This window comes from Phallusia mammillata, chromosome 4, assembly GCF_965637545.1.
Source record: "Phallusia mammillata chromosome 4, kaPhaMamm4.hap1.1, whole genome shotgun sequence".
In the NCBI taxonomy this organism is placed as follows: domain Eukaryota; kingdom Metazoa; phylum Chordata; class Ascidiacea; order Phlebobranchia; family Ascidiidae; genus Phallusia; species Phallusia mammillata.
Window position 1 is genome coordinate 10,250,820 of NC_137255.1, and position 26,615 is coordinate 10,277,434.

The 26,615-nt window shown below is 34.8% G+C and overlaps 1 protein-coding gene across 3 annotated transcripts; it reads left to right on the forward strand.

The window, feature by feature from the left end:
* Nucleotides 1–9,688: 9,688 nt before the first annotated feature.
* On the forward strand, nt 9,689–26,519 carry LOC145222777 (peroxisome proliferator-activated receptor delta-like). 3 transcript variants are annotated; one of them, XM_080088978.1, is made up of 11 exons: nt 9,689–10,157; nt 10,865–10,956; nt 12,016–12,154; nt 18,157–18,377; nt 18,778–18,865; nt 19,378–20,057; nt 20,382–20,510; nt 20,846–20,968; nt 21,944–22,061; nt 22,133–22,235; nt 24,888–26,519. In XM_080088978.1, the coding sequence occupies exons 1-11, from the start codon at nt 10,046–10,048 to the stop codon at nt 25,024–25,026; spliced, it is 1,944 nt and encodes a 647-aa protein (XP_079945104.1). In that variant the 5' UTR covers nt 9,689–10,045; the 3' UTR covers nt 25,027–26,519. The 3 variants fall into 3 exon arrangements, with proteins under 3 accessions (XP_079945104.1, XP_079945106.1, XP_079945105.1); XM_080088980.1 differs by lacking the exons at nt 9,689–10,157; nt 12,016–12,154 and having other exon boundaries at nt 10,891–10,956; XM_080088979.1 differs by lacking the exons at nt 9,689–10,157; nt 10,865–10,956; nt 12,016–12,154 and adding an exon at nt 12,162–12,230.
* The last annotated feature ends 96 nt before the right edge of the window (nt 26,520–26,615 follow it).

Consider the following 26,615-nt stretch of genomic DNA (forward strand, 5'->3'; position numbering starts at 1 on the left):
AGTGGCTTCCAGTTTCATTGCACATTGACCCCAGCAATACGTCCTGCGACGTTTGTTTTATCAGAATGTAATCTTTCCCCTACTTTGTAGTGACAACTGTCTTGCCGTTAGGTGCTCCTCTATTAATTAATTGCATTTCATACGTTCCCCACGGCCAAAAACGTTGGACATCTCTGGTCTGTAGAATTACCCGAGTAGGAAACAAAATCTGCGAAATTCCCAGCATTGTGACGTCAAAAAACTGCAAGAACTAATTGCAAGAAGGTTATTGTATACAAAGATTAAATATCTTTGGCACTTCACAAACAAACATTGCAGCTGATTGTTGCAATTCGGGGGTTTTGGTGCAACAACATCAAAAAACCAATAATAGCAGGCCAAAAACGTGATAATTGTATAAGTAAACTTTCCCTTTACTGTCCCTAAAGGGCAACTCCGTGCTGTTCGTTTAACGTTACTCAAATCACACATTGAAAGGGAAACGTCCACGACGGGAATAAGCAACATCTCTATTTTTAAAGCATTTTCATCATAGAAAATATGAATTACTTGCAAAAAAGTATGTTGGTGTAATGTGCCACAAGCTAGAAAAAAAATTCAACAGCTAACGTTTCCTTCTAGATCAGTGGTTCTCAATCTTTTTGCCTTTGCGATAAATATCTAATTACGGACCCTTTTGATTATTAGGTATATTTTTGTCCTTTTTTTCATTAACAAGCAACCGAAATAAGGTGCATAAAATACCAACCACGTTTCGGTCCAGGTCAATTTTTTAGTGCTCGAATTAACAAGTTGTCGCAGACCCCCTGGAAACGCTTTGCGCACCCACAAGGCTCCGCGAACCCCCGGTTCAGAACCACTGTCCTAGATGTTTACTTACAAACGTCACCCATAGGCACTAAGACAAAATAAGCCTCTATATAATAGTTTAACGCTATTAATTGGGGCTTGGACTTAAACTTTTTGTCTTAATAGTTAATTTATACCAGTTGGTTCTCAATTTTTTGTACTGTGAACCATTCAAGCAACACCCAACTACAACGACCCCGTTTGACAGAAATATGATTCATAACTGCTCAGTCGGTTGCCAACATTTACTGCCAAATCAAAGTTGAACAAAGGACCTTCGTGTCAATAGAACGCCAGAAAAAACAGTTACCTCTGATTTAAACAAACAGCTACAGTCAGACGCTGTCAAATACATACAGCAACACAAAAGCATTCGTGAAATTGTTAGATAATATTTGCAGATAATTTTGTTTTCCAGACATGGTATTAGTCAACTGGTGATTTTAAAATTCCTGCCCTGGATTGTTTAGTCGGCCCAACGCGTGTTTATGTTCAAAACCCTGCCAAATGATTTTTTTGTTGCTCTGTGTTAAAATTTTCCTTATTAGCAAACAAAAAGACATGATACTTCGAAAGAATGTGTTTTAGTCTTCATAAAAGAGATTTTATTAACCAAATTTTTCTCTGTTTTAATACCGCTTGAAAAATAAAAATAGATTGATATTAAATGTTTTAAAACATATAAAAACACATCGTTACAGTAACCTTTCTGCACCCAACACCAGGCCAATAATGTACAAAAATATTTTTCAATTGATGTTGTTGTCTGGTTATCTCAACTTTTGTAAAACGATAATCCTTCTTCCACCAGACTTTGCTATGAAAGATTATGAGAGCTTGACAGCTTTGTTGAGACGACGATTCGTTTTAAAGTTTCCGTGTGCCTTTGTTTTGTTTAGATCACGGGTCACCAAACTATGGAGCCAGATCCGGCCCTCGGCGTCATTTTATCTGGCCCGCGAAGGTATTTTACTTCAACAAAACATATGGAACTTTTTGATACGTAATACGTTAAAGCTTGTGCAACTCCTGCAGAATGGATTTTAGTAATAATAATGTGTCTCGTCTAACGCAGTGCTCCGCAACCGGTGTGCCGCAATCGATGCTGGGTGTGCCGCCGCAAAAGCGTACATTTTTGTTTTTTGTATTTTATCATTATAGCAAATGATAAAGTTCACAACACCAAACCAAAGCTACACTACTCACACACATTCATGTTTTATTACGTTATAAAATACTTTATATTGGCTTAATGCAGGGGTTTCAAAACACGCGGCCCGGTGTGGCCCTAAGAGGGTTTTATAACTAACTTTTAAATTTTAGGTGTTTACCTCAGGCGGAATAACCTGTCAGACCACCGATTTTAAGTAACAATTATTCTTTATTAGTGATGGCTAGAAATAAATGCGACGTTTTAATCCTGTGATGGAAATAGTCCCTCCTGTTGAAAATCAGCAATTCCAATTGTTGCGTCATATTTTTCAATTGTTTCGTCATTGTATGCCATTGGTTTCACACATAGTAGTTTAATTCACTTGTTTTTAGTTTGCTACACTGTATATCTTTTTAGTTTATTGCATTACAAATGTTTTATGCACGTGACGTAAACGCACAACATTTTTAAGCACATGATATTTTTATTCATATTACTTTTTCAAAAAAGTTACAATAGTACGCCCTTTACTAACGTAAAAAATGTTTTTGGCCCTCAAAACGTTTAAGACCCCTGGCTTAATGCTTTTTTAGTCTTTCGAAAAATTTCAAATCGCATCTTTGGTTCGGGTGTGCCGCCCAACATTTAAAGCTAGTATGGTGTGACGTGCGTGTAAAAAGGTTGCGGAGCACTGGTCTAACGGATTAACAACGCTTAAGTACGATCCAAAAGCGGTTTGTTACGTTACAGACAAGAGCAAAGAATGGTATAAGTACTTGTGCGCGAACAGTTGCATGCCTTGATTTATTACTTGGAATACAGGTGCAGTAGTTAGTAGATAAGACACCTATACATTCTTCATTATTTTACAATTTAACAGCGGCACAATTTGAATACAAATAAGACAGAAAGACATAAGCCCTTCAAGGGCACCGACAGGTAGGGACAAGAGGGAAACTGCATTGTTTACGTATCTAGTGTTGTTTTTATAGCCCCGGTCGTGCACGTGTACATAATTACTTGATATAGTAATCTATCCCTGCAAGTGTATATTTATTAAACTTTGACTGGTTTAGATCATTACAAGACTTATTTCTCTGGCATCAAAAAAGTTGACAAACCGAGCACGAAATGGGACTAGAACCCAAGCATTAACAACATGCATGTATTGCAGTTGGTTTTTTTTTTTCGGGATGTTAACGTTTGAAAACGGAAGGAAGGCGGTCGTGCGTAAGATCGAGCGATTCTAAAACATTTTTGAAGCGTTTGAATTTTAATTTCCTCTTGTTAAAAAGCAAAACAACTCATTCCTTAGCCAACGTTGTTATGTTCTCACGTCCACTAAACTTTTTGTTTGAAAAAAAAATGTTTTACGTTAAATGTTGTTGTAAACGTGTCTGTCGTAGTTCGTGATGTGCGTATTTGAAGTGTTTTTGTTGTTGATATTTGTCCAATGTTATGCCTTATTTAACATAACACCATGGTAATTAACAAGTATACTTTCTAACGTAATATTGGATTTTCCCTATTATATGACGGCTATAAGTAAAAAATGAATTGTTAATGTTGTTGTTTCACTCTTTTGACATGCCGTACTCGTTTCCTGTTACATTCAAGACAACAGTTAAAGTTGATCTTTTGTTTGGATCTGTGGAGCATTTTTAAAACAACTGTGCCTATTTACTGGGATTAAAAAAATCAAAAGACAAATAGGAAACGGGGCCAGAATGCTAAGCATCAAGGCAACAACAATACTTAGATGTAATACAAAAGAACATTTTTTTTCTAAATGGTAACCTTTAGGAAGAATTTTAGCAAAACAACAGGAAGAGGAAGCAAAAGTATTTGTAATGTGGGTTTAAACTTCCGCTTGGGTAAAAAAGCAAAACAACTAATCGTTTGGCTAACGCAGTGGTTTTCTATCTCTTTCATCTCGCGACCTATTTTAGTAACCAAATGTAAACTGCGACCAACTTTTAAACATTTTCATATTTTTTTAATAATCAGCAGAATAAACTCTAAAGAATAAACTCATACATAAAGTATCTGGTTACAACATACTGACACGCTTTACCTACTCTACTCGTGTATTGATGTTTTGAAGTTCGTTTGCCCGCAAGGTGCTGTGGCACTTGCTTTGAATTATCTCCCACATATAAGTGATGTAATAAAGCGGGTTGAAAAATACTTGGCAAACGTTTTCTTCTTGTCTTTTTTTCTACAAATTGTAGTTAGTTTCAATGCTGTTGTAAACCTGTCTATATTGCAGTTAGTGATGTGCATATTTATAGTCTTTTTCTTGAATATTTAGCCATTATCTTTGTTGCTTGTCTATGGTAAACGACGTTAATTATGCTTCGTTTGGTCAATATGCCTGGATTCACCATAAAAAAGCGGCATCAAAAAAACGGCACCCCAGAAACTTCGCAAAGTCGAAATGGTGTTGGTGTCTCAAAATTAGAAATACACTACCAAGCCAATTTTTTTCAGTTAACATTTCGTCGTCTTTACAAATGTGAAATTTCAACAATGCAACAACATTTTTATGAAATTTTAGGTTCGCTGAGGATATACGTAGTAGAATGCCAAACTATGTAGTTAAAATGGCAAAAGCGCCTTAAACATTGAACACCCGCAAAGCTCAAAAGTACAATCTATCTAAACCATCAGTGGTTCTTAACCTTTTTTCTTGCTGCACCCCTTTCAAATTACCAACCAATTTTCGCACCCCCTTCTGTAATTTCTTAAATAACAAAAACATTGTAATTTAATTTTTATACATGCATTCCCGCACCCCCTATAGGGGGTGCGTGCACCCCTGGTTAAGAACCCCTGACCTAAACGGATCAATTCAACCCTTGCCCGATGTAATGCCATAATTCACTGTTTCCCAACCTATATGTAGGTCACTTAAACATTCTGTTGGGTCGCCTGTTTTTGTGACAATAAGAGCATCGAGTTTTTGGGTATGTTTCGTACTCGTAGCGTTATTGTTTTATTCCCACGACTTTTGCCCAATAACAATTCTTGACAACTTGGCGTGGGTCACACTACGTTACACGTTAAAGTTCGTAAATGGCTTTCGCGGATCTCGGACATACATTACTACATTACTCTGTACTCGCATTCTCGGATGTGACACCTATGAAAATTTTCTCGGATGCATGTGACACCTATGAAAATCACTTCAGAAATCGGAGTTATGATGTAATCACAGCAGCGTAATCTGGTTAGTGGCAGGAAAAGTGTATCTCATTGCTTAGTAACGTTGTTTATTCGTAAAAAGTAGTGGTTCAAGAGGTAACATAACGCCTAAACGCAAACGTGGCTTGTGATACTTAACAGAGATCTGTGTCAGTTTATTTTACATGTTTAATTTTGCAGAAGTATCAAATCGGCGATGCAGCGTCGACACGAAATTTGCGCACATGGTTAGTCGCTACAATTTTATTCCCCCCACTTGGAAATGGAACACGCTATGTAACAATATAATCCCCAACTGCCAACTAACATCCAGACTACATAAAAACGTGAAAATTGCAATTGTTATGTTATAAGTCCTGTTCAGCCTTGTTCTGACGGAGCAAACTTGACGAATCGCTGACGCGAGTAGCGCAAAATCAGTTTTTGACATGCGTGGTTCAAAAACAATAAGGATTTCGCGTATCTTGCTTTACACTTGCTCGAAATATACCGACTGTTGGAAAGAGCGCATTTCAATGAAAGAAACACATATCTGTAATGCACGAATATAAACACGACCAGGCAATTTCTGGGGTGGGAGCATAACTATTTCATACTGGCTTTCTATTTCATAATTATTTCATAGTGGGGAGGCACGCCACCCCGGGAATCGACGCCATTGCTTGGAAGTAATGTTGGCCGACAAGCACGTAACACATCACTTGAAGTATCGTTGCTTCAAAGTAATGAGGATGCAGTAGGGGAAACTGAACACTATATAGCCTAGTGCAGGGGTGTCCAACCCGTGGCCCGCGGGCCACATGTGGCCCGCCGGAAGGTTTTGAGTGGCCCGCGTGGTATTTTTTGAAATGACTCATATTGGCAACTTAATCGCCTACGTAATTTATGGTGATTCCGAAAATTTGGCATTTATTGTTTGCTGCTTTATTTCTTTGTTAATAGAGTAGTAATACACAACTGTTCAAGTTACTTTTATTGCGTCACAATGCGCATTGTTACGCATCACAATTTCTACTTATTACGTCACAATCTGACTGGTGCTTCAAGAGTCAGTCAGTAATATTTCTTGGTTCATTGAGATACACCTGGTATCAGAGACTTGCGCAAAACGCATTTAGCAAAAAAAAACATCTTCCGCACTCTGCAGTGATATAGATTATGCCAAACAGGAAACTAAAAGCAAGTAACGCTAACAGAACTTTCCAAGAAACAATAAATCCCCTGTAAGCTCAGTAATTTCTGACAGCCATATGGAAAAATCGCTGCGCATTGCTCCATCGTCCATCTCACCGAATATTGCCAAACTTGTTAGAGAAAAACAGTGCCAAACTTCACATTGAAATGTCGACGTGTGGGAAAAACTTTGTTGACTTAACTATATCTTGGTGTGTTTATTGTTCTTATAACTGTAAACTAGGATAATACACATTTCTAAGATTAGAATTTCGGCATGAGGATTTTAATTAAAAATTATAAGACAGCTATTTCTAAGATTCCAAATTAGCAGTAACACTCAAGTGGCCCGCGCAATCATTCGTAAATCGCATGTGGCCCTTTGGCCGAAAAGGTTGGACAGCCCTGGCCTAGTGACACGGGATATTCCTGACAAAGCATATAAGGCAGTGGTTCTCAACCATTTTTATTATCGGGGCCAAAAGGTAGATTTTCAAGTGTGTATAGGGAGCCGCAAAAACGAATTAAAAAGAATGCAGGTGAACAGCAAAAACATAAATGTAATTTTTTATAAAGGTGTCATTTTGATGTATATAAACTGAAATATATACATGTGCTGCATGGTACCACAAACTTTAAGTTTGTTTCCAACTAAAGCTTTTGTATATTATTCACACTGCATGAAAAATGTTTTCTTTAGCAAAGCAGTCTTTTCTGGGATTTTTGTAATGCCTGTAACTTGATATCTTCTGGTTTAAAGTGAACCTCACTTTAATTGCTGCCTGTACTTCAGATGTGCACAACCTTTTCGCTAATACGGCCGCATCGACAATCGATATCCTTAATTATTTCACCAACGGCCGTCAATCACCTGCATGTTTTTGTTTTAAAATATTTGATGCTTAGGTTGACCTGCCAGTGTGAAAATCAGGCTTGCCTATTTATTACGTCATAATCCATACTGTGACGCTTGTGGTACTTGTTTTTTTGCATTGTTTGCATAGGAATTTCATAGGAACGGAACGTTATACCGGAACGAAATAAATAATTTTTGGCTCAAATACCGGAACGAAATACCGAAATAAAAAAAATTCAAAATTCCGGAACGGAACGAAATACCGTTATTTTTTATTCCGGTATTTCGTTCTGAACATTTGACATGAAACAATTGCTGAAAATTTCGCGCCGTTAAGCTCTTACAATTTACATTCGTTTGACCATCATTGACAAATGTTATGTGACGTAACAACTACCTACAATAATTTTTGTGTGTTGCAACTTTCTTTTTTCGCTTAAAGACCATAAAGAAATGTTCTTCTGTTTAGACCGAAATACCGAAAAATACCGTTATAAATTTATTTCGGTCAGACCGGAACGAAATCAAAATATCGGTCCAGAACGAAATAACGAAATAAATAATTGGCTCAGAACGAATAACGTTATTTCGTTTCGTTCCGTTCCGGTATGAAACACTGGTTTGCACACGATAGGCGTACAAAAAGTCTGACGCGTATACGGGGCTGGTAAACTCTTTTTAGTAACACAACATCTTTTTTAGAGCAGTTTGAAAATTAAATATTTAGTAAAAGAGTTTTATTTTCGCCACGGTCGCCAATCCATATATTTTAATAAACATGTTCACAGTCGTACAAACTCGTCTCTGCGGCATGTATGCAAAACATGTATGCGTGTACAGATTATACGTCGATATACGTTCTGTTGGGTACAGTTATCAACGTAGCTAACAGATATGGGCAAATAGTCATACCAGATAACAACAGAAAGATGTGTTAAGAAACAATCGTATTTAAAATTCCAGCGTGCGGCTTACAATCGAGGGCGGCTTACATTATTTTTTAACACCTCAACATGCGGCTTACAATTGAGGACGGCTTACAATTGAGGGCGGCTTATAAACGAGGGCGGCTTACAATCGAGTAAATACGGTATAGGTCAAAATTTTACGTTTTTTAGGTCAAAAAATAATCGCCCTACTCACGAGGTTATTATAATGATCTCTTTCTTTGATAATGAATTACCGGCAAAATCCTGGGGGACAGGGGAGATGTCCGTGGGCGTTCGTACGAAAAACTACAGGGGAGGACAATACTATCGTCACATCGCCGTTCGGGAAACGGTATTTCAGAACAAAAATCATCTGACTGTCCTACTCATTCTTGCCAATCCCAAAGTAACAATAAAATACAATAAACACCATGTTAACTATGACTTAAATATGTTGTAGGTTGGCAAACGATTTTTAACGGAAGTGGGATTTACATAAACAAACCTTATCAGATGTAACCACAGATACAGTGAAGATATTACATAATGGCTTTTTGACACATCCACCAATGACGTAATAATATGCTTGTTACCGAACTATTGTTAAGTAATAATGTTCGGTTCGTTTAAACTGTTGTAAAACCTCAACCTGTTCTGTTACAGTTACAGCTTGTATTAGGTGCGTTTAACGGGGTGGATACCAACGACATCTTTACTTTATGGGCCATGAATAAGTTAGCTTCTGTATAACACTGTGTGAATGTTTATCGTGTTTTATTTTAAGTTGCGGATTTTCCGACCTTATGCGTTTTTCTTTTTTCCAAGGGGGGAGGGTGCCCCCAAAAAAACATTGCGCTGTTTTTTGCAGGTTGAAAACCACTTTTATTAGCAAAGCAGGATTGTAGCTCAGATCACTCATGTGCGACCACCAACTTCAGTCTCGCCCCCACATGACTCCTTGAGAGCAATGAGGCGGAACAATCAACAAAGCGCGACAGAGTGGATCAGCACAGTGACCACAGTGACACAGTCTCTAAGTTCACAGACGCTCTGTATTGCAATTTGCTTTTCAAAGATGCAAATTGACAATGTTTTCATAAGGTTTCCACTTGCTACGATTGCGTTTTTGAGTTCTAGTAGGTTTTGGTTGGTTAACTGTTTTGCAGTATCTTTTCAAAAGTTGCGCCGTGTACGATATGTTTTAATTTTGTGATGAGAGTCAGTTAGATTTATTAGTGTTTGACTGGGCTTGGAATGTTGGAATGTAAAGAATTGCACACTTTTTGTTTAGTGTATAAATATCATTCTTGTTAAATTAGACTAGGTTTATGATTGTTGCAAGTTGCATTTGGCAACAGTTGAACTTTTAAGCAAATGATTAACAAGTGGTTAATACATAGTATAAAGTTTGACATAATTTGTTTTTTGCTTTGAATCCCTTTTTTCCATTTTTTTGCCTTGAATGAAAAAAGGACCTAACTAAAAGTAAACACCAAAGTTTTTTTTAGATTTCTGAACCTATTCTTGATGAAAAGGAAATTTAGGATTGGGTTAAGTTAAAAGTTTGTGATTGAATTTTAACATAGTCTGGTGTCTGGTGAAGTATATTTCCATGAATCTTATATGCACTAATGTGGTACTACGCAGCATGATGTGATGTTTAGTACTATGCATTGTTTTTGGGTTTATTGATGGGATGGAGTAAAAAGAAATGAGTTTCATTTATAAAATCAAATTAGATAATATTTTATTATTTATGTCTGTAATCCTGAAATTGTTTTTGTTGCGTATTTGTTAAAAACCTTTTTTTAACCATTGTAGTTGGACACATTTTGAAATATATATGGAAACATAAGTTTTCACAAACTTGCACATGACACAATGAGTCATGAACAGGACTCTACTGTTATGGAGGAGGAGGAGCCTTCTGGTGAGCAGTCCAAGTCAACCAATCCCAAACGCAATTCAAAGCGAAGAAAATCCAATTTAATGGGTATATATATATGTGATGTATAGTTTAGTGCAGTGGTTCTCAAACTCGGTTTTCGGGGCTGCATGCGGCTCCCAATTCTTATTTTGTGGCTCGCACCAGACCTCAGAAAACCAACAAACATTGCTATTTTAGCTTTCAAAGTCATAATCTTTAGTGATTTTCTTAGGATTTCGTTTTTTTGCGGCTCCCTACACACTTAAAAAATACCATTTGGTCCGACAATAAAAAAGTTCGAGAACCACTGGTTTAGTGCTTATACATTGTATTCCACTATTTTTGTCTTTGGTGTTTGGCTACATTTTTGTTGTATATATATACATATATAACTGTAATATCATGAGTGCAATCAATTCATTTGGCAGCATATTTTAAGAAACATATTTTTTTAGTATATATTGCTTTTATATATATATATATGTACATGTACACTATATTATGCCATAAAAGATTTGTAACAGTGACCACCACTTAAAAAATAGCATTGATGTTGTTATACTTTGCAGTGTTTGAACAATAAACAATTAATCAATTAGTATAAATTGGAACAGAATTTTTAAATTTAAGCTTAGCTTTGGCTTGCTTTGTTAAAAATTAAACTAGTAAGATGCCTACGGAAGTATTTGCATTGGTTTATTAAAAAATACAATATTATCAAGTTATCCTGAAAAACCATGCATACATAAGATAACCTGTGTCCACTTTTTCAGTTAATTCAACTGACCTGAAAATTGCATGCAAGATATGTGGAGATATTTCTTCAGGATTCCATTATGGTGTGCATGCATGTGAAGGGTGTAAGGTTGGTTACCAAACAAAATTTTGTTTGTAAACAGTCCCTTGGTACCGTAATAGTTATAAATGCTGTTTTACTTCTCAGAATCAATGCAATTTATTCCCTCAGCTAATCATAAATTTTTGCAAGCACAACAATTTCCTAAGGCTTTTGACATAATTTCTCTGTGCCTTAGTTGTCAGAAATTTGTTTTAATAAGTATGAATTGCGTCAGACAGTACTCAATTTTTATTAGTATTGCTCAGCCAATGATCAGTGCCAATATTTGGCAACCTATTTATTGGTATCTACTTTTTTATCAGACTGCTGATAAAAAACTCATTTCTAACTATTTTCTATTTTTGCTCAACGAAACTGTTTCTCTGCCTTGAGCATTATCCAATCACTAATTTGTTTTGATGCAAAACTGCATCAATAGTTCTGATGCTTTAGCATGGCTTTCATTGGATCTATCTTTACATGTGTACATTTGTTACTATGTATTGCAAAGCATCAGTTTGGCATGTTCCTGATAAAAAGGTATAAATCTAGCTCTTTAAATGCAAATATATACAGATATCAGCAAACTTTAACTACCTCTTATTCATATATTTCATACTAAACTATTACCAAATAAACAAGACATAGCTCTCTGGCAGTTATGTTTTTAATGAAGTTAATTTTTATGTTTTGGGCTAGGACAGGGGTCGGCAACCCCTGGCAAGTCTGCCAAGGTTGGCATGCCAACAGATTTGCGTGTTAATATTGAAGTAACGATTTAACCTGTTACACAGCTTGTTTTGAGTTTTTATCATGCCATTGTTTTAAAATTAGCCTTACATGCTCAAAACACTCTGCTTTCTTTTTATTATTTCTACTTGCTGACACGAACCACTATTATTTAGAAAAACGTTGGCACGCGAGGTCATTAACATGTGGAAATAACAAGTAAATTGGCGTGTGTCGCCTAAAAGGTTGCCGACCACTGGGCTAGGATGTCCTCCAGCTGTACTTGAGTTATATATTGTAACAAAAACTGAACCAATCCTGTTCTGCTTCAGTAAAGAATTTATTTTTGGTGTTCAGGGATTTTTTCGGCGAACTGTAAGATTGAAACTAGTCTATGATGAATGCAAGCAAATGTGCAAAGTTGATGTAAAGAGCCGTAACAAATGTCAACACTGCCGATATCAAAAATGCATCAATAATGGAATGTCCCATGATGGTAGGGCTGGATTTTTTTTGACCTACTTGGTTTATGTTTTTGGTTTTGCTTTGGGATTATTTCTATAAAAATAGAGGTAAGCTTTGCATATATATCTGCTTGTTTAGTAATGGCTCCTCTTTTGCAAAGGGGACACATATTTTTTTGTGTCTAAGAGTGGTTTTCTCCTGTTGGGCCAGGAAAAATGTTTCAAATTTGTTTGCATCTACATGCAGGTTAGATAGTTAGGCCCCCAAAATGTTGAATTAACGTATATATATATATATAAAAAACACATGCTCCACAAGATTGTTGATTCATGCCTTTCAATGTGTTTAATCATTGTAACTTTAAGAAGGATTCACCCTTTTACCGCAAAAAGTTATTATGGGTCCCCTTCCCTGAAGGGGACACATGTTGATTTTACTCGATTTGTTTTTGTTTTTTTCTTTTGTTTTCTTTTTTTCTTCCCTGAAGTTTGTCCACCCCATTTTGCCATGAAATGTTTGATGGATTTCGATGAAACTTTCAGAGATGGTAAATGTGGTTATGCAGATGTGCCATCTACTTCGTTTGACTTGATACCCCCAGTGTTTACCCCGCTAGACCCCAAAATGTAAAACATTTTTGTAGGTTGATGCGCACCACAAACAGAAAATTTCTGTAGTGTAATAGTGTAATTAAGGCAACAGAACATATGATACTTGTGTTTGTGCATTACTTGGTGGATGTTTTTGCACATGAGTAGGCCTTATGACGTCAGAAGCGTTAACGAATGTTGCTTGTAACACCTCTATTGGTCAGAATTTTAAACATTGGCCGATTTGGATAAAATTTTACAGGACTGTTGTTTGGGTCATTGTGGTTTCAAATTTTATACTTTTGGGTGTAGAACCCCACCAGTTTTTTGGGTGTAGAACCCCACCACTAAAAATTTGAAAACATTTTTGGAATTAAATGAAATTTGGACAGCTTGCAGAGTTTGTCATTTATAGGTGTCGATTGTTGTGTTTAACCCTGTAGTTCCAATATTTACCCCTCTTGCCCCCTAGTATGGGTAATTTTTTTAAACAATGTCTGAATTGGATGAAATTTAGACAACTCATGGAGTGTGCCATTTATAGTTGTTGATTGTTGTGTTCCACCCTGTCAACCAAACATTTACCCCACTAGCCCCCCAAAATGGGTCCATTTTTTAAACAATAATGTTGGAATTGATTGAATTTTTTTCAGATATAACACAAAATAAAAACACCTTGAAAAATGTATGAATGAAATGAAATTTGAATAGTTTGTACTCCATACAGCATATTTATTTTTGCTGTGTTTGACCTTACGATACCAAAACTTTCCATACTTATCTCATGAAATGCACTATTTACAAATTTGCATGTGTGGGGACCCATAAGTTTCTGCTTGCAGAAACAGCCAAGGTTATAAAAGACAGTGGATGTTATGGGACCCAATATAAAATAAATGTGGGAAATATTTTAATGTTTTAAAATAGGTTATGGTGTATATGCAATGTCAATATGTTCTAAGCCACCCTTCTAGTGTTTTTTTGTAGTAGAAAAGTGTTGTTAGGTAAAAAACTAATGTAAAAAGGTAAACAACTAAGGTAAAAAGTTTTTGAATTTGACACTTTAAAAACGGTGCTTTTTTGAATGCTACTCTAACACTGAAAAGTCAGCCCTCCCTGTTCAGACAGATGGCAATACTAGGTCGTCACTAGGAAAGGGCAATTCGAAGCATATTGGTTCAGACTGAGTAAACCGAAAGAACAGAAACTGCTGGGAGTAATTCTTACCTTGACAATTTGGTCTAAAAAATGGTCATGCATGTATGTGTACATCCCATGCAAACGTACCTAATGGAGAAAACATCTCGCTGTGTGTTCTAAATGCACAGTTGCAATTGTTGAAAATTAGAACAACCAAAACAAGTGAACATAAAGTGATAAAGTTGAAAAACAAGGTGTAAACTGAAACTGATATGTATAAATGAAACTAACTAGTAGATTCAGATAGTTGGGATTTAAAATGTACAAATTTTTGGGATTTGAAATCTACAAATTTTTTGAGTAATTTTTTAAAAACGTCATCAGTTTTATGTTGAAAGGAGGGATGTGCCTGTTTCCTCCGTACAAGATTACTGACTTTTAAAAAGTGGTTTAATGTTTCTCAAAACATTTTTAAGCCCGTCTGTTTCAGCCATTTTGGAAAACGATTGGTACGGATTGTATACATAGTAACTTTTTTCAAACAATTCACATGTAAGTGTTTTAAAGGGTGGCATACAAATCCTTGCTCCAGGTGAGAAAATGATTGACTGTTGCACATAATGTCAAAACAGATGCCACTTCAAATGATTTTTACTACTACTTTATTGATTAGCTTGTCAGGGTGTAAGCTGCAAACAACATCTGCTCATATGGATTTGAATATGACATAAAAATGAAGATAATTACCAAATGACCATTTCAGTCAGTTTGTTTATTTTAATCAAAAAATTGTATTGATTAGTTCAAACTGGCATATACACCAAAAGGGCTGATTGTCCACTTTTTTATGACCCACAAGCCTGTAAATTTGAATATTTGTTTTAAAGTAAACATGTGCACAGAGTTGGTGGTTAATGAAACTTAAAGGGTTTAGAAATATTGGTACAATCAATAAGCCTACCTTGATGCAACATGACATTGAAAAACATTGCAGTTACAGTACAGTTTTATTTTTTTGTAAAAAGAAATACGTACTATGAATTATTATGAACCTGATTGTGACTGAGCAAATTTCAAAACTTCTGAGAAAAAAGCATGTTGTGTTTTACATAAATTTTTGCCAGTATGTTCCTAATTAGCCTGTATTTGCCAGTTTATTCCTCATTCAAAATGCTTACACTTCTGGAGATGGTGTGACCATAAAAAAGTCTGATTATCCAAATGTTTTTGTGGTAATTATTATGACAAAGCTAGTCTTGAGTTTTTGTTGTGTACCCTGAAAAAAGTAACATTTGATATTTGAATGTCAGAGATTTTCTGGCAATACTGCATTTCGATCATGTTTGTGCTATTTTTGTTCTGGGAAGAGGTTAATTATGCAGTGATCATGATGCGTTCATGTTAATGATTTCAAACAATTATGAATTGGTATTGCATTTTACTGCATTCTACTAGGTTTAGTGAATCTTTTAAAATCTTAATGTCTTTAATATTTTAAATTTGCAGTAAAACCAGTCGTAAAAATATCTTCATGAAGAAATTACTAGATAACATTTTCATAATGATTCAGATGAGTCATGTGCCATTTAGAGTTTGATGGATGTGGCCTACTTAATAAAAAATACACCCATCAACAGGCTGGATGCTAACATTTAACCAAAATTAAACTATAATGTTAAAACATACAAATACATGAAACATGATGTGTAAAGTAGGACAAGGAAGTAAAAGAGCTCATACTTCACATATAGGCAGGTTATTGTAACAAAACACTTACACATTTGTTCGTACAAAAACAATTGGTCTTTATTCAACAAAAGGTGTCAGTGTTTTACATTTTTTCATGTTGGTTGTTATCAAATCAACATAAGCTTTTATTCTTTATATTTAACAGTAATGGTAAATATGGGTCGAGAGACAAACAAATTTGGTGCTTTTTGTGCTGTACATGTTCTTTGCAAAACATTTGCAACCAATGCTGTGTTGTTTTATTCTTATATTTCTCAATTATACTTTTAAAAATTATGTAATAGTGCTGGGTATGAACAGATGTCCTTTAAAGTTTCAGAGCAGTGCCTATCCATTTTTATGTTTGTTGCTGACAGTGCAAACATACCTGTTGACAAAAGAAAGCATCAAAAGCATGGTCACTTTACACAAGCATTTCATATTACATAACTTAGAGCCTTATATAGCCTTTAAGACCACCAGCGAAAATGTTTTCATCAGCTTTCAACTATTGATTAAAGATTAACTTTAATGGTTTTTTAAATGTGTGTGTGGGAGACTTTTGTGTGGTTGTGATTACATTAGAGGTACCTGAAATTCTGCTTAGTCATTGCTTCTAACGCTTAGCTTACCCATTAGAGTTCCCAATATAGCTTGACAGGTAACTGGGGACTAGTGATGCTTATGATGAAACAAAACAAACAACTGAGCAGTGACGACTGTGACTTGAGGTGTGGTGTGTGTGACAATTGTAAACCCCCAAAGCTCTCCTAATATTCTATATACTGACACTGTGGAACTTTGTTTGACTTAAAGGAAAGTCTGTTGATACCTCATTCATTTTGGAAAAATACGATATTTGCCTGTGGGCATTTGTAAGAGGGTGTTGAGAAACATATTGACCCTGAACAAATAAACTTATGTATCATGTAGTAGGTGTGTCTATACGTCACTTCCAAAATGCGTAAACTGATTTTTTGTTTTGTGTATTGTTTAAAAATAAAAAAAGTGTTTTTTGAAAAAATCTTTTGATAATTACCCTCCTATTTAGCTATTTTATATTTTTTGTAAATTTATTTTTAATCCCTGACTCCTAACAAAGCCAACGAGTCAACACTTTATTGATTTTATACCTATGGTGTGAAAAAAAGGATTAATCTCTTTTTATTACACCTTATCAATTCTACTCAATAGTCTTATTATGAGTCCCCTTCCCTGAAGGGGTCACATATTGTTTTTGTCTGTATATATTTTTCTTTTTTTCCATCTAACGCGGATTTGTTCCCACATTTTGGTCAAGAAAGAATGGTTCAAACTTTTTCAAATTTACACACATTATAGATATTGGTCTGAAGATGGTCCATGTGAATTTTGGCCCCGTTTGATACCTCGGTTCACCCACAGCCCCCCAAAATGTGAACTTTTTAAAACGGCTATACTTGCTAAAGCAGATGATTCTGGAGTTTCATACTTTTTTGATTGGTATATTGCAGTGTATTTTAAAGTATTTTGTAACTTGAAGTTGTATATATCCATTTTCACCCCTTTACCCCAAAATATTTGTTTGTTTGTTCACATGTTAATGAGGTCAGAAATACAAGACTTAACCTGCTGAAATTTTAAACAGCTGTGGATAGGGTGCTCCTTGTTGGCTGTTAAAAATTTCAGTGCAATCGGCTCTTTAATTACTCTTACTGCCCCAAATATGTTTTTACATGCTGTCTTTTCTCAAATTTGTGCTCGCTCAGTGCACAGCTGATGCAATGGGAGTGATTGACAATAGTGACGCATGGAAAAATGCCTCTGCTTCACGCATGAATGCAGTTGTCACTTGACCATTTTCTCACTGGTTGGAATTAAGATGTTATGATGTTAGTTAGATTGCGCTGTAAACGTTAATGTAGGTCAACCTATTCGTGTTTCGAAACGCAGAGCGACATCGCAGCACGACTTGTTAAACCTGTGTAACGTTACTTCTCAAACTCAAAGCGTTAATGAAACTTCCGAACAGGTTTTGGACATAAAAAGCCCAGCTAAGCAATCGTATTGTTGGTATGTAGAAACTTAACGGTGCCAGGGAACGCTATGTGCGGATTAAAAATCATAATTATATTCCAGTTTATCAATGATTATGCCCTATTTTTACTGTTACCAAATCGCATATGCATATGTGTGGGGACCCATTAGATCATGCTTGCAGAAAGAATTATGTTATAAAGTGCCAGGAAAACAATAGGGACCCAATGAAATGTAGGTGCCAAATATATATCCATTATAAATATAGTAAATGGTATATGTGATACATCGTTAAATATGATGTAGTATATATAAACTGGCAATATATAGGAAAACCACTATTCTATTATTGTCATTGGATTGGGTGAATTTAAAATTCTTTCAACATTCCATTTTTCTGATATTTTTCAAATTGGATCTGTACAAAAGTGATATGTTCATACTTGTGATTTATATTGATCACCTGATTGAGGCAATAGTTTTTTCTGCAAATGTTGGTTTGTCAAATCATAATCATTAGTATTGTTCTTTTGGCATAATGCACAAAACTTTTTTACAGCAATACGTTTCGGCCGGATGCCACGAATTGAGAAGCAGAGAATCATAGCTGACATTGTGAAGTCCAAAATCAGCAACCCTGAGTGCAGTAAATCACAAGTTGACCACTCAAAACTACACTGCTTGATTAACAGCATCACAAAATCCTTTCAATCAAAAGTGTCAATCACAAGGTCAAAAGTTCTTTTAAAATGGGAAGAAAGGCTGATGAATCCAGGCCAGGTAATGATGACCACACCTGATTTACATTGATTTTTTTTCTATATCAGTGTCTGTGAATAGAAGTGTTTTTTCAAGCAAATGCAGTCAGCAGAAAAAATAGGCCTGTATCTAAGTCCCCCGCATTAAATTATTCAAAGAAATCCATCCGTGCAGATTTCTTATTGACAGTGATTATCAGATGCTGGTTTCTAGTTTGATAAATCACATTTGATCTGTCAGACTGAAAGGATACACACTTGTGGTTTTTGAAATACATATTGGATTTTGCATTTTTGTGTTTGTTTCGTTTCTTGTGCCATCTATCACTTACGGACATAATACCTTTACGGTTTTGGCTTGGCTTAAATGCCTGATAAATGTGATTGAAACATTTTTGAAACAAGTACTATATGCATTGCAGGCAAGCACCCTAACCTGTCTGGGGGACATTGGTGCTGTTTATCCTCAACTTATCCAAAAGGTGGGAAATGGGTACTTGGAAAGTGGAGGTACAAGTTTATGCACAAAAACTATATTGTTTTCTTTTGTATATATGCACTTTTAGTGTGTGCTGTAAATTCCATTACTACCAAATAGGGTTGGCCAAATAATACTTTATATCGGTGATATACCCACTTATATGCATAGTATCAGTCGATTTAAAGTGGATAAACATGCTTTAGCCTGTAGGCCAAAATATTTTACTTTTTTTGCGTATGACTTCATGTGATGTCATAAATGATTTGGTTGATTATTCCGAATATTGGGCAATTTTACCAAATAAATTCAACCAAACCAAAATTTCGACCGCTTCGTTACATTTCTAGTTTAAACCCTGCATTGGATTTGGATACATAAAGGTTCATATAATCTGGATTTACTATTCTTAATTGCTCATACCAGTTCAACTAACAACAAGCCATGTACAAAGTAACTTAATTCTACAATAAAGCTAGTTTGTTCACATGAAATTAATTTTCTGATCTTTATTTAATGTTCCTTATTTTACCCTATTGTTTAGGAAAGCATTCTACCCAAATTTCACTCGATGAACTGTTGAGTGTTCCAGAGCAGGCATTTCCAAATCACTCCATAAAAGGAAATGTGAAAAAGCCACCCTCTGATGATATTCCAATGCTTCCTTTTATCCCAGAGAAAATTGAACCATCAGTGTTTTCACAACAACCATTGGAAAAGTTAACTGCCGACCAAAACTGTCCAAAAGAAATTGATCAACATTTTCTGAATGTTAAATCAATGAACCAAATGCAAAACCCAATGATGTTGGGTGAATTTGACCAAGATAAATATCCTGGCTTATTGGAATTGGGCTCTTTTCCAACCAGATTGTTTATTCAAGATGTTCCTCTGTTTGATCTCGACTCTTGGAGACCAACCTCTAGTTTAGAGTCTTCCCCTGGAAGCAGTAGCTCAGGAGTTTCAGAAAATTCGAGTTCTTCCGAAAACCTAAATCTGGAAGGCAGCAAAAACTTTACCGAGCTGTATGAAAAATTTCAGAATGTTTTAAGGACTAAACCGGAAGTATTAAACGACATTGACCAAGAGAAAACAGCTTCTCGGGGCTGTTTAAATATGGGTCTTACACCTGAACATAAAATCAAGTTAATGGGGGCTTCAGAAGCATTTAAACGACAGTTAGAGCAAAGAAAAGGAAAAGAAAGTGATATATCCCCAGTAAAGGTAAAATAAATCGGTATACACTTATGTTTGCTTCAATTACTTGCATTTTTTTGTTAAGTTAATTTCATTTTACCTTGTTATATGACAAGTAGTGAGACTTGATACTAGGCTTGGATAATTTGAGGCAGGACACTTTTGTTGTGGCATGCATTAATTTGTAAAAGGAAACTTTTAAATTTACAGTTGGCACAATTTATAAAAAAGGTTTTGGACTAGTTTACATTTTCTACCTTCATTTAAAATTGTTGAAAACTTTCTTTTTGGTTTTGACTGTTACGTTATTAAAGTTTTTCCTGCAACGTTACCCTTTTCTCTTTATTTTAGTCTGTTGGGAACCATATTGTGCAATGGCTTGTTAACAAGTTTCAGACGAAGTTGGTACAAATCATCTGCGAGTTAACAGAGTTTGCAAAAACTATTCCACACTTTACCTCCTTTTGTTTGAGTGATCAGGTAAAGATAGTGCTAAGCTACATAGTTTGAGTTTTTGACTTATGTGCAGTTTATACTTGCAAGAAGTAAAACATACTATTTGGGAACAAAATTATATACTTCATAATTTTTTGATAATATCCTTTTCCTAAACATGACATTTTTCATGTAAATTTAATAATACAGTTCAAAATTTAATAAATCTGGGAATACTTTTAAACATTTAAAATCGATAAACTATTTAACAGATTGTCTGTATTTTTTTATTTTTTCATGATTCGTAAACGTAAAAAAACAAGCACCTCAAAAACTATAAATTTTTAACTCATTTGTTACCACATTATGTTTGGAATCAGGTTGTCTTGCTTAAGTTTGGGAGCTATGAAGCACTGTTTGTGATGCTCAGCCTTTGTGTGATGGACAGTGGAATATTTTTGCCTGCATCCAATGTTCATGCTACATTTGATTTTATTAAAAAGGTTAGTGGGACAATAATACCTAAGAAAACCTAAGAAAAAACACAAAGCAGTTTTTTGGTACAAGCGGTGTAAAGAAAACATTACTTCTTTGTGTCAGCCATAAACAGGGAATTAAAAAAAACTGATACACACATATTCTGAAGCTTGCAAAGTGATGTTATTTGCTACTACTATTTGATTTACTACATGTTTGCTTGTTGTTATTAAAACCATAGGACAGGGGTGTCCAACCTTTTTTGACCCAAAATCGACTTTTGAAGTAATTAAACTCTCGGGGTCTACCATTCCAATACAAATTAGCAATATAATGAGTTGATTAACAACGGATGACTTTTCCCAGCCCAGTTTACATTTTATCGTGGTTTGAGTAGGTTGTTTTTTTACATTGCAATGAGTGCCATTTGTAAACTTGATCTAATACTAATCTTTAAAATACAATATGTACAAAAAAGTTTAGACTAAAACAATCATTTTCATTAAAAAACGAGTAACTACCGGTAAGTAACAATTACTACTGCAACTGTTACTTGTGTGACGTAACAATGCGCCTACTGAGTAATTTAAGGTGTGAACATACGAGGATGTTCTAATAATTACTTTTTGCAATAAAGTCATCAATGTACATCAACATTCCTCAAAAACGTGTCACAAAACACCTATATATTTTATATAATTGTCTGCATCCTCGCGATTGACTTGATATCAGTCCGAGGGCGACCAATGGGTTGGGCACCCCTGCCATCACAAGATGTGTACATCCGTATTTTCACTCATTTGCTGAAATGTAATGGTTTTCTTCTTACTCTGATACCCACACTATATTGTTTCAAAACTAAAAACAGGCATATAACAGAATAAAAATAAATGAATTTACAGTTGACAAAATTTAAAATAGTATAAAATATTTAAAGGACTTTAACACACAGGTGTAGTGGATTTGTTTTTTTATTGCCTATGTGATTTTTTCCTCCACAGCTTGGAATTGGCGCCAAACTTATTGAGACAAAGTTCACATTTGCAGAAAAGATTGCAATGCTTAATCTTAATGATGCAGACATGGCCTTATTTCTTTCATCTATTATTCTATCTGCAGGTATTTTTCAAATTTTCCAACTGAAATGAATTTGCAACCTACATAGAGTTTAAACTTATTTTGTGTTCTAGATCGACCTGGTTTATCAGAAAGCTCAAAAATTGAAAATGCCCAACTTAATGTTCTGATGGCCTTGCAGTTGCAATTGTCATTGTCACATCCTGACAAACCCAGGTAGACTATTTTTTAACAAAACACGGTACTGTTTAAACTAGAAGTGTGCATGCTTTATAACTGATTAGCCATACACAATCAACATTATTAGACTGTTGGTCGCTAGTGATGGGACAAGTACTCGGTACTCGACATCGATGATATCAAATGATTTTAGTGGTATCGATACTCTTACTCAGTATCGAAATATTTTGTCTCAGTTTTCTTATTTAGGAAAGATATTTTGTCATAGCAACGTTCGATACCGAAGGCAGGTTTACACTATAAAAAACAGCACAAAGTGTGGAAAAAGTAATTGGTAATCCGTACTCGCTTCAATATTTAGTATTGTCCCATCACTATTGATCGCACCTGATTTATGTACTAGGTCATGCTAATGTATTATGGTGAAGAACAAAATTTCATGTCTTCGTCACAGCATGGCTTTTTCATTTTGACATAAAAAAGTCTTAAAAACAATATTTTATTGTTTAACCACAAACCTTGTCAAAATGTCAATTCGATTCAGCTACTGAATAATGAAAGAGTACTGCATGTTGTATATGATCCTTGTCTAGTCTTTCCTGCAAAGACTTTGCACAATAAAGCTGTGAATAGATGCATTTAGTTTTCACAGTGAATAATTAATACTTTCAATAAGAAACCATCTGTGAATTTTTATGTATTTGCAATTAGACACAGAAATGTGTTTTTTTCTATATAATAGTGGTTTATAATAGTGGACAATAACATAATAAAGTTTATTTGTTCCTTCGATATAAACATGCAAATTGCTTGGTATGTTAAACCACTTCGCATGCCAACCTGGACACATGTGCCAGGGGTTGCCGGCCCATGATCTAGAGCCACATCATATATATGACTTGCACATTACCCTCAACTCACTCTATAATAATCATATCAATTAATAATATTATAATCAATTATCTGACAAATACCTTGTACTCTCTGGAATAAATTGTAATTATGGGTCCCCTTACCTGAAGGGGACACATATTGTTTTTGTCTATATATTTTTTTCCTTATTTTTTCTTTTTTTCCGTCTTAACGCGGATTTGTTCCCATGTTTTGGTCAAGAAAGAATCGTTTAAACTTTTTCAAATTTACACACATTATAGATATTGGTCTAAAGGTTGGTCCATGTGAATTTTGACCCCGTTTGATCCCTCGGTTCACCCACAGCCCCCCAAAATGCGAAATTTTTAAATCGGCTATACTTGCAGATGATTCTGGAGTTTCATACTTTTTTGATTGGTACATTGCAATGTATTTTAAAGTATTTTGTAACTTCAAGTTGTATATATCCATTTTCACCCCTTTACCCCCAAATATTTATTTGTTTGTTCACATGTTAATGAGGTCAGAAATACAAGACCTAACCTGCTGAAATTTTAAACAGCTGTGGATAGGGTGCTCCTTGTTGGCGGTTAAAAATTTCAGTGCAATCGGCTCAGTAATTACTCTTACAGCCCCAAATATGTTTTTACATGCTGTCTTTTTTCAAATTTGTGCTCGTTCGGTGCACAGCTGATGCAATGGGAGTGATTGACAATAGTGATGCATGGAAAAATGCCTCTGCTTCATGCATGAACTCAGTAGTCACTTGAGCATTTTCTCACTGGTTAGAATTAAAATGTTACGATGTTAGTTATATTGCGCTGTAAAATGGTGCGTAAGTATGCACAGTTTCTGTAAAATGGAATATATAGGAAAACCACTATTCCAGTTTAACAATGATTGTGCCCTATTTTTACTGTTACCAAATCGCATATGCACATGTGTGGGGACCCATTAGATTATGCTTGCAGAAACAGTTATGTTATAAAGTACCAGGAAAAAGATAGGGACCCAATGAAATGTAGGTGCCAAATAATATCCATTATAAATATGGTAAATGGTATAAATATGATGTAGTGTATATAAACTGGCAATATATAGGAAAACCACTATTCTAGTTTTAAAGATTAGGTTTGCAAGACACAAACTTAAAGAAAAGTTTGATCAAAAACAGAGTTATATTTCATAAACACACCTGTTTTACCTGCTGGTTAAGGCGAATTTTGGGTTTGGTTTATGAAAAAGTCAAATTTTTTTTAAAGGTGTACTGTATGTAGATAGCCTTACATTGACGTAACTGCTCCCTGAAAAAGGCTGGCAAAAGATCATTATGAAAATTTCATATATGTGTGGAATTTGACCTATTTCCATTTAAACATTTGGAAATGCAAGTTTGTAAAATTAAAAAAGTAGTATTTGTTTCCTTAATGTTTAAATCATCTAAATTTTTTATCACCCAACACGTAACTTCAAAATCCAGAGATGTACCTTTGTACATCATTTACAAGTATGTTTACAACTTTCATTTTTTTTAAGTCCATGTTTTGGTTTATTTTTTTCCAGTATATCATTGAATACTGATATTTTTCCAGTATATCATTAATTACTGGATAGTTGGTTTTCTTCTGTTGTACCATATTATTTCCCAAACTAATCATAGGTTAAAGTTTGGATATACAATATGCAAAAAAACATATTTACCAACTTACCTCATTGTGCTTGACCATAACTGCCTTTATTTAATTACATACATTTTTAGTACGATTGCTCTAACCATTTAAACAGTGCAATATATAACCTGTTTTGTTGTTTAAGGTTGTTTGCACACTTACTTGTGATGCTCACTGAAATTCGGCAGTTGGTTGCTGATCATGTGCTGCTTGTGGAAAGTCTGGGGGAAATGCGCCACACCTATCCGCCACTTATTAAAGAAATCTTTCAAGATCTTCATTAATCCTACCTTCAACATTAGTTTTCCAAAGCTTGTTTCTGTACAGCCTGGCCATGGAATTGCTGGGCAATGGAGACTGTTCAATCTTTCACTGTCTGTCTAACTGTAAATTGCCTCCATGTTGAAATGACCAAAAATGCTAAAATTGAGATTAGTGATTAGCATCTAATTGTGGGTTCTTATCACTTTTTTGCAACTATCTTTTGACTGATGCAAAAAACTTTATTAAATTATGATTTGGGATTTTAAACTGATTAAAGCATTGCTAAGACATGGCTTCTATGTACTAGGCATAAAACCTGAACAAACAGTTAAATAACACTTAAACCAGAAATAATTGTTCCTTGTGCTTGATCAGTAATGTGCAAAATGGGAAATATTAAATAACATTTGTAGTTGTAAAGGGGTGGGGTGTGGTATGAAGTATTAAGTGGTAAATGCTGCAATTGCAAATGAAATCCTCAAGCTGAAATTATCACTGCTTGAAGTAGTGCAACATGAATAGTGTATTTGTAACATCACTATCAACTGTGTTGTCCATATCAGTTCCACAAACTACTTTTTGTTTCAACTCAATCCATAGCTTTTCTATTACAACTGCAATGTAGGGACGTTTGTTCCATTCACTTTGGTGTATCAATTTCATTGTGAGCAATTTAATTTATTTGAACTCTTTGTGTTGCACAAAATTGGTGATTGGTTGTGTATGTGTGTTCAGCAATGTTACTTCATATAAGGGGGGTCATTTATTTCTGTTTGATTCCCCAACCAAAACTTTGGTTTTAAAATCTTCAACTTTTTATAGTTTTTGGTTCTTAAATGTTACAGAAAAAATATATATTCAAGAAGATTTTATCTAAAACTATAAGTAATGATTTTGTGTTAATGTTTGAAGATACTGTTTTTATAAAAGTTCCATGATGCCTTTCTGTGCATTTTTCTGTCCACCTTCCCCAAATGCTCAGGTGTATTATTTCTCTTTTTCATAGTTTTTGTTTCATTGTGAAAATGTTTCATAGTGATGTTCTGTATTGTTGTCAACCACCTTCAATGTGCATTTTTTTGGTAATTTTGGACATTTTTTGTAGTTTGTTTTAAACCAAGCTAAGCATGTTAGTTTTTTCCATCGTCCAAATTTGTTGTTGTTTTTTGTCCAGAAAGATGAGTTTACTTAATCTATGAAGGAAACAGCCACAACAGCTATTGTAAATACCCCAAACCGGCAGAATGTTTTTTGTTCCATGTAATGGTGCTTTTATTGTTTGTTTATAGTGTATAAGTCCAATTGTCAAAGAGCAAAACAAGTTTAGAATTTTTTTACATAATCTTTGGTGCTCGTTTGGGATTTTAAAAATAATACAATGAAATCTTTCCATTATTTTGCTTTAAATTAGAAAACACCTTTATTTACAAAAAAATTCACAACACCTTGTTTTATTGTTTGTTGGGCTTTTTTGTTTTTAATAAATGTGATTCGCTTTGTGTTGGTAAATGAAGTTACTGTGTGCAAAAAAGTTACTACATTAATGATCAGAACAATAACAACACCAGTTTCCAAATGGCTATCACAAGTGGGCTCCCAACATTGTGGG

Bases quoted from the DNA above. Each gene is read 5' to 3' on its own strand.
- LOC145222777 (XM_080088978.1), top strand. From the start codon at position 10,046: ATGAGTCATGAACAGGACTCTACTGTTATGGAGGAGGAGGAGCCTTCT. The intron at 12,155-18,156 runs GTAGGGCTGGAT...ACTTTTTTACAG, and splicing joins TAATGGAATGTCCCATGATG to CAATACGTTTCGGCCGGATG. The intron at 18,378-18,777 runs GTAATGATGACC...TATGCATTGCAG, and splicing joins GGCTGATGAATCCAGGCCAG to GCAAGCACCCTAACCTGTCT.